This window comes from Gastrolobium bilobum, unplaced genomic scaffold (genome assembly GCF_033153095.1).
Source record: "Gastrolobium bilobum isolate Gb01-03AN ecotype WA unplaced genomic scaffold, APGP_CSIRO_Gbil_v1 utg28756, whole genome shotgun sequence".
In the NCBI taxonomy this organism is placed as follows: domain Eukaryota; kingdom Viridiplantae; phylum Streptophyta; class Magnoliopsida; order Fabales; family Fabaceae; genus Gastrolobium; species Gastrolobium bilobum.
The window spans coordinates 26,891-35,809 of record NW_026898677.1 but is presented as its reverse complement, the minus strand read 5'-3'; the positions used below and the strand labels follow the sequence as shown (position 1 = coordinate 35,809).

Here is an 8,919-nt window from a genome sequence, read left to right as displayed (position 1 = left end):
ACCCATTTCAATTATATGAGATTATGCTTATCCTAATACTACATTTGAAATACGAATTTCATCTACCAAAAAAAAAAAAAAAACGAATTTCGATTTTCGCTTATATTTAAGTGCGTGTACTGTATAAGCTAGTGTAATGTATTCTTAAAAAACCAGTCCGAAAGAAACAAGGTCTGTTTCAAAGGCAGAGAAGAGAAAGAAAAGGTAGCGTGTATTGTATAGGCCATGGAGTTGGAGCAAGATAAGCAAGGAGTAGAACTCCACCTCCTTCCCCGTCCATCGTCTGATAATAAACCCAACGGCAACAGCAACGGCACAAGGCCAAAGCGTTTCATAAAGAGCCAAATCCCCGATTCAATCCTAAACGACCCCGTTCTCAATGCCGCCATATCCATTCTCCCCTCCAACTACAACTTCGAGGTCCACAAATGCGTCTGGCGCGTCCTCTCCACCAAAGCTAAGCGCGTCGCTCTCCAATTCCCTGAGGGCCTCCTCATGTACTCTCTCGCCCTATCCGACATCTTCACCACCTTCGCCGGTGTCTCTCACTGCTTCATCCTCGGCGACGTCACCTACGGCGCTTGTTGTGTCGACGACTTCTCCGCCATCGCACTCGGCGCCGATCTTCTCATTCACTACGGTCATAGCTGCCTTGTACCCATTGATTCCACCACCATCCCTTGCCTTTACGTCTTTGTTGATATCAAAATCAACGTTGACCATTTCGTTGATACTGTTAGGCTTAACCTTCAATCTTGCGCCAAAACCCTAGTACTTGCCGGTACCATTCAGTTTGCCTCTGCAATTCGGGCGGCGAAATCTGAACTCGAAAATTGTGGGTTTAGGGTTTTGATCCCGCAGTCCAAGCCGCTCTCGGCCGGTGAGGTTCTCGGGTGCACTGCACCCAAGGTGTTTGATGATAGTGGTGAGAGTGTTTTGGTGTTTGTAGCGGATGGAAGGTTTCACCTTGAGGCGTTCATGATTGCAAATCCGGGGATTAAGGCCTTCAGGTATGACCCTTATATGGGGAAGTTGTTTCTGGAGGAGTATGATCATGTGGGTATGAAACAATCAAGGAAAAATGCGATTTTGAAAGCAAGGGAAGCTCGGAATTGGGGTGTTGTTTTGGGGACTTTGGGTAGGCAAGGGAATCCGAAGATTTTGGAGAGATTGGAAAAGAAAATGAGGGACAAAGGATTCAATTATACTGTGATTTTAATGTCTGAGATAAGCCCTGGGAGGATTGCTCTGTTTGAAGACTCTCTTGATGCTTGGATTCAGATTGCTTGTCCTCGATTATCAATTGATTGGGGTGATGCTTTTATGAAACCAGTTCTTACTCCTTTTGAGGCAGAGATTGTGCTAGGATTGATACCTGGTTGGTGGGAGAAAACTAAGGTGCCAAAACAGTGTTGTGAAGATGGTTTGGGTTGCAAGAAGAGCGGTTCTTGCTGTGAGTGTAGCTGCGGAGATGCAAAGGGAACGAGAGATTTTGGTGGTGATTATCCGATGGACTACTATGCTCAAGATGGCGGGGAGTGGAATTCCTCTTATGTGAAGAAGTCCTCTCGTCCTGCAAGGAAAATTTCTATATCTTCTGTTGCTAATACTGTCATTTCCCAAGATTCTTAAATTTGCTTTGTTATAACTCTTTGCTCCAAAAGGGTAGAGGCACGAGTTTATTGTTTTATTATTAGCTTTGATTTTTTAAGATGATTTTTGTTCTCTTGGTACCGCTGTGAATATTTGCCAAGGAGATGTTGAACGCCATGGCGTAGTTTATTAATCTCGAGATATGTTATAACGCGTTTTGGATATGTTGCTTTATTTTCTGTTATCAGTGGGATCCTGGATTGCAGATTTCAAAGCTAGGGTTGAGATGCTCTAACCTTTTGCTTTTTTTCTTAAAAAAAAAAAATTGGGTGTATGCCTTTACCTTTGGTCTGATCGGAGATTCGAAATTAGAATGTTGTAAGCTTGGGCTTTTGTTGCTTGATTGGGAATTTTTGTGCTACTTCAACTTTTTGATTCTCTCTTATTGCTGTTGGCTAAGATTTCCATTTTGAAACTTTATTTGGGTGAAGAATATTTAGTGTTGAAATAAGTTTCGGTTCCAGTTTAGGAGAAAAACTTCAATTCAGGGAGCACTAAATTCGTTGTTCTCTTTTATTATATAGGATTTTTTTTTTTCTTTTTACCCATGTTTTTTTTTTATTTTCTTAAGTTTTAAAAAAATTTCTTATTTAGTAAAAGTACCGAGTTCGGGTGCTCCCAGTACATTTAAAATTTTCTCCCAGTTTAGGCTTTAGAGGGTTGGTTGCTAGCACGAGGGTGCCCCCGTACAATAAGCTATGTTACGGAATCTTATAACCCTTTATTAATAATTAATTACTAATTTGACATTGATTATGAACTATTTTAAAAATTTAACTTCCTCAAAAAACATAACACCAATCTGCTCTTGTTTGACCGTTGACCACAAAGTCTATCCGGGTACACCCTTCACTACCCGGGTATTTTTTGAAAATTTTTGCCTACCCGGGTAGGTAGGGGTGTACCCGGGTAGTGTTCTTCGAATTTGGGAATTTGCTTGCACTATTTACCCAGGTATGGAGGGGTGTACCCGGGTAAATGTCGTCCAGAAACCCCAATATGAATGGGTTTCGGCCATTGTTACGAGATTTAGGTTTTTTTGCCCCCCAAATCTCTGTCCCTTGAGCTCTCTCGACCGAAACAGCACAAATATATTTCATGTCATCAATTTCTCAACGTTAATCTTTGTAGGACATTGAGATTACACATCCACACTCTCATTTTGTGCTCAAAAATCCGAACCAATCTCCAAACCTAAAACCTAGACCTAATTTTTGTGTGAAAGATGAGTTCAAGTCTAAATATGGTTCCTATAGTTATTTACTACAATGTAAGGCATTTTGAAGGTCCGAACGGTGTCCGATTTGAAGGAAAAACAAAAACGATGAAAATCAAACTGGGCAGTACATGCAATGAATTGAAGGAGAGAATTCTCCAAAAAATGGGGTTAGAAGACATACAATCCATCCACCGCATGATAGCCAGGTTAGAGACTGTAGTGGATATTGATACAATATACTACATTGGTAACGATATCAATGATGATGAAGATGTGGAGTTCGTAACAGATGCGTTTGTTGGATGGAAAGTATTAAAATATATTGAGATATATGTTGAAGTTGATGCTGGTCAGTCTTTATCTTTACCGGTGCATGCAACCACTACTGCACACTGTACTGGTCAAGAAGATACAGTTGTACGATCTTCCGCACCTCCTCAGGTAGCATTGGATGAGGATGAAGAGGATGAGGATAAGGACTATGTGGACAACGAAGATGAGGGAGAACCTGAAAGTGCTATTCCACAAGGTGATTCGTCAGACACTGACGTCGACGGAAATTTTGACGCTGACACGAGCGCTGTAAGTCTGGGCACCCCAGCCTTGTCACCACTTCATGTTGACCCAGCCTTGTCACCACTTCATGTTGACCAGTCAGTAGTGGTAAGTTATTAAATTGTGACATTGGCTTTAGACAATTTATTATTTGTGGTGATATTCATTCAGACAAATGAGAGTTGATCTTTAGATGCAGGGACTGCGGTGGAGCCTTTTTGGAATGAAAGCCAACATTATTCATTCATCAATTGGGCGCACCCTAATGACGAGTTGGAGGTCCTATATGGGGATGATGACTTGCATGGAGGTTGAAAGTTAGGAGATCCATTATTTGTGCAACAAGAATTTGGCTCCAAACCTGAAATGCAACATGCTGTGAAGATACATTGTATGAAGGGGCACAGGACAACCATAGTTGAAAAAAGCGACGAGTCAAGATTTGTTATGAAGTGTAAAAACCATGCTGACGGTTGTCCCTGGTATATGAGGGCAATTAAGCCGAAGAAGGGAGCTAATTGGGTGGTCCGTAAATGGGGTCAAGGTCACACATGCCTAAATCAGGGCCTATCACAGGATCATAGACAATTGGATTCAGATGTCATTTGTGCGGATATAATGAGTATGTATTCTACTGTGTATTTAATGATTCAGATTAATTGAGAATATGGTAAAGTTGTTTTTTTTTTTTCAGATATGTTAAAGGAAGATCCATCCACAAAACCAACTCTGATACAGGAGAGGATACAGGGAACATATGGATACAACATAACGTACAGGAAGGCCTGGAAGGCAAAAATGAAGGTCATCGTTAAGTTGTTTGGTGACTGGGAGAATATTGAACATCCAAGTACAAAAAGATCCATGCAATGTAGGTAAAGTTCCTAATTGTACCAAAATGACTACATTACATCCAAAATGGTCATCCTACTAAACCCAAAATACACCCAGTAATATAAAACCCTCATGTGAAACCCTATGGACAACCTAATCCGATTGCGTGTCCTCCCCATTCTCATCATCCTCCTCCACATCATCACTGTCCGCAACAGCAGCATCAGCCTCCTCCTGAGTATGGGCACCCTTGCCAACTAAACCCTCCAAGCGTGTAACCCTTGTGTCCAATCGTGTAACCCTTGTGTCCATCTGGTTCTGCCACTTGCTTGTGCTTTGTCTAAATCCTCTAAAGTCAGTACTCAATGAGTCCATGCGATGATATGATCAGATGTCCATCCACCCTCAGGAGCTGTCCATCCACCCTCAAGAGATGGAGGGTAGGACGTGTCTGTCCGTCATCAACCTCAGCAGCGCCGTCATCGTCATCGTCATCATCAAGGCCTGCATCATAAACCATGAAAAACACATATTATAAATACCACATTAGTATTAAAAAAACCAACAAAAAAATGCATAAACCCAAACACATCACCTGCAGATGCATCCTCCATCTCAGCATCGTGGTGGACTGGGATCTCAGGTGGTTCTGGTGCCTTCTTCCACATCCAGATACCCGCTCTGTTCGGTAGGATTCCACATTGCTTCAATAGCCTCTCACCAAATATAGCATTCCAGCCTGTGGCGGTCTTCAAGGTCTCTGTTGCCACAGGCACACCAAATCTATGCAGAATCTTCTGCACCAGGAATGCAAAAGGCAATTCAGCTTTCTTTGACTTGGCAGCCTTCCACATCAATATGCATATATAATGCCTCCAGTTCACCTACTGACGGTGAAGGAGGGCCCACAAGATGACAAAGTCCCATTCCAGCACCTTCGAGTGATTATGCGGGCGCTGGAAAATAATATGTGTCACCACGTAATGAAGAATGCGAGCAGACACCGACAAGTTGCTCACAGGATAATGAGCAAAATGTCCGGGCTCAGTGTCTGCCCTCCTAGTCTCTGTAACAATGGCATCCCGGTCATAATCACCAAATATGTGATGGCTGTCTCCATCATATGGTGTTGCTCCTGTGACACCATCAAAATCAAACCCCAGTAGCTCCGTCCAGATTGGAGCAGTCATGATGATATCAATCCCGCAGACACGGGAAGTCAGCTCGCCTTGCGAGTACCCAAGGTTCTGGTAGAAGGCTCTTACCATAACCTCAGAGTATGGGCACCGTATCTCCGCCAAGTCAACTAAATGTGTCTCCTCAAGAAGCGACACAATGTCGAAACGCTCCAAGTTGAAGAAGGCCGAATCCAGTGATTTCGGCTCGCAGATCTTCCGACTCATGAAATACTTCACGAACCTCTCGTGTGCAAGTATGTCATCCTCAAACAGATATCCGAACGTCAAGTCCAGAGCCTGATTCGAAGCAGCCTGGGGCTGAGAGGATGACCCTCCATCGTGACGACTCTTGGTTCTTCTCTCGGAATGGGTCACTGACAGCTTTGAAACGCGTCTAGAGGTCATTGCGTCACACTATTAAACTAAAAAAATAACCAAAATTAGAAATCAGATACATACAGGTTAGGGTTAGGGTTAGGGTTAGGGCCATTTTTTTCAAAAATTAATCGGTCAAAATCAAATTACACAACCATGCAAACTACAAAAACGCAATAAGGGACAAACATATTGGATGAAATCAGAACAGGAAACATCCAGAAAGAAAAAAAATTAACCTTGGATGGATTTCAATCGGTAGAAGGCAGAGACTCACAATGCATGGACTAATGATCACAACCACGAAGAATTTGAGCAAGATTTCGTCCTCAATCGCGCAACACAAGGAACTTCCAGCAGCTCTACTCGGGTACCACTTTGTGGGTTTTCCAAACGGGGCTTCTGGCTTGTTGAAAAACCTTACCGTCGACATTTACCCGGTACACCCCTCCATATCTGGGTAAATAATGCAAGCAAATTCCCAGATTCGAAGAACACTACCCGGGTACACCCCTACCTACTCGGGTAGGCAAAATTTTTCAAAAAATACCCGGGGAGCGAGGGGTGTACCCGGGTAGACTTGGTGGTCAACGGTCAAACATGGGCAGATTAGTGTTATGTTTTTTGAGGAGGTTAAATTTTTGAAATAGTTTATAATCAAGGTCAAATTGGTAATTAATTATTAATAAAGGGTTATAAGGGTCAAAAACATATGTTATGGTTCATTGATTTGCAAACAATCTTAAAACTTTATAAATTCCTCGGAATGGATAACTATGAGTTTGTTGTTTACTTTTCTTTTCCAATTCAATTCTATTCGAACTAGAATCCTACAAAACTTGAATGCCGGGAATCTATCAGAAATATGATCAAAATATTCAGTTTACGATAATATCCAAAAATTAAAAATTTATAAAAATTCAGTTTTCTGAAAATCTTACAAAATACCTTGTACCAAACGCCCTAACTCACATTAGGGAAATCATTATCTTCACTTAATAAGATATTAGACCTTAATATATGAGTATATTCTTATGCACGGACACGCTTTTTGGAAGAAAATAAAATAAAAAAAATGTGTTAGATAACGACATGTTTCGACACACGGTTAACATATTTCGACACGCGGTTAATATTTCGATATATAATTAATATTTTCCGACGCATTTTTGATATGTGGTTAACATTTTCCAACACTTTTTTTTATATCCAAATTTTATTTTATTTTCATTTTTTTAACTAAATATGAAAAATTAATTTATAAATTAAATATTTTCTATTATGAAATTTGACCTAAAAATTAATAAGGTATATATATATATATATATATTTATATTATAAAATTTGAATATTTAATTAATCATATGACTTATTATGAGTTGCTATATGTATTAAATGTAAACTATATTATACATATCAAAAATATTATTTAATATCAAAACGTGTCCTAACGTATTAAAATTTAACTTTTTTTAAAATTAACGTATCGGTATATTGTGTTGGTGCAACATAATGGTATTAATTACCCCTCCAATTCTTTATGTTCTTAAACTCTTTTTTTTTTTTTTGGAAATATTCTTAAACTCTTTTTCTTGGCTTAAAATTCTGGGGCTTGACACAAATTTTTCGTGAGCCACATTAATTAGAATTTTCTGGACAAGTAGGGAAAGCACCGACCACAAATTCAAGTCATGATGATGATTAAGAATTATGCAAGACAGTTTATGGAGAAACCGTAGAAGAATGATTAAAAATATCTAATTCAAAGTTGTTGAATCACAATTCGTATGGTATATCATTTGGTCGGTTTTTTGTATTGTATTAGTATATTGTGAATAGTAAGATACAGAAATATAATAAAATTTATTTAAAAATAGATATTAAAATATTTATTTAATTATTTTCTTTATTTATTCAGATTGATAATAATTTTTAGATTTTTTATTTTAAACCATAAATCAAATCTTTATTTTTTTAATATTAAAAATTACAAATTTTAATTTAATTTTTGTATCGTACATATATGATACATATAGTATAGTATGATATAATATCGTAATGTTCAATACAAACTACTTTTCGATACACTTCACGATTCATATTACTGTATTTTTGAATCGTATTGTGTATCGTATGATACTGATAATTATGATCTAAATTCATATAAACCGATCACTTAATTAAGCATATTTTCAGAACTACAAGAATAAAAACAAGGGGGGGGGGGGGGTTAATTTAGGTGACATTAACCATAAAAGGACAAATAGAATCGGAAAAAATTAGTTATATTAACTTTATTTAATTTTAATAAAAGATATGCTGAATATTCGATATTTCCTTAATATTAAAGATATTTTTCACTTAATTAAATCAGACTTATATAATACACACGTATAGATGATAACTTAACCCAAAACAATAAAATTATAAATAATTTTTACAATTGTATAATTTGAATTGACTAGACTTGTTCCAGACCCAAACATTAGAAATGTATGAAACAAGTGGCTTCTTAAAACATGGTACTATGGGCCGTTTCGATAAGATTTTGAAAATACAAAATTTAATCCTTGTATTTTTGGAAGAACATTTTTTAAAAATTAAAGTTATTTTACATTTATATTTAATATGCAAAAACATTTTTAATTAAAAAATATTTAAATGTTAAAATTAATAAAAAATATTTCTTTTTTCATGTATAAAATTACTAAATTTCTTTTATAAAAGCAAATCGTGAAAGTCGAATTTGATGATGGCGAAGATAGGGACCGCGATTACGGATAATAACATGATTGTGATGGGATGGTTGAGTGAGATTCATATAAATTTGAATTTTGAAAAAAATATTTAATTTTTTATTTTTATTTTTATTTTTAAAAGCTAAAAATTTTAGCATAAAAAAATAAAATTGTAACTTTTTTTGTGACTATTTTTTTTTTTAAAAATTAATATCCAAACATTCATTCATAAAAAAATATGATTTTAGTTAAAAAAAAAAAACTCATCCAACAACAACATCTATCTATGTATCGTAATTAGATAGAACCACGAACCAGTCCGGTTAAGTTTGTAGACCGTTTTTTCTAATTAACCGGTTCAAACTAA

At 37.4% G+C, this 8,919-nt stretch overlaps 1 protein-coding gene across 1 annotated transcript; it reads left to right on the top strand.

The window, feature by feature from the left end:
* The first annotated feature begins 152 nt into the window (after window positions 1-152).
* LOC133318245 (uncharacterized) lies at window positions 153-1,881 on the top strand. Its single transcript, XM_061520239.1, has one exon. The coding sequence runs from the start codon at window positions 226-228 to the stop codon at window positions 1,630-1,632; it is 1,407 nt and encodes a 468-aa protein (XP_061376223.1). The 5' UTR covers window positions 153-225; the 3' UTR covers window positions 1,633-1,881.
* The last annotated feature ends 7,038 nt before the right edge of the window (window positions 1,882-8,919 follow it).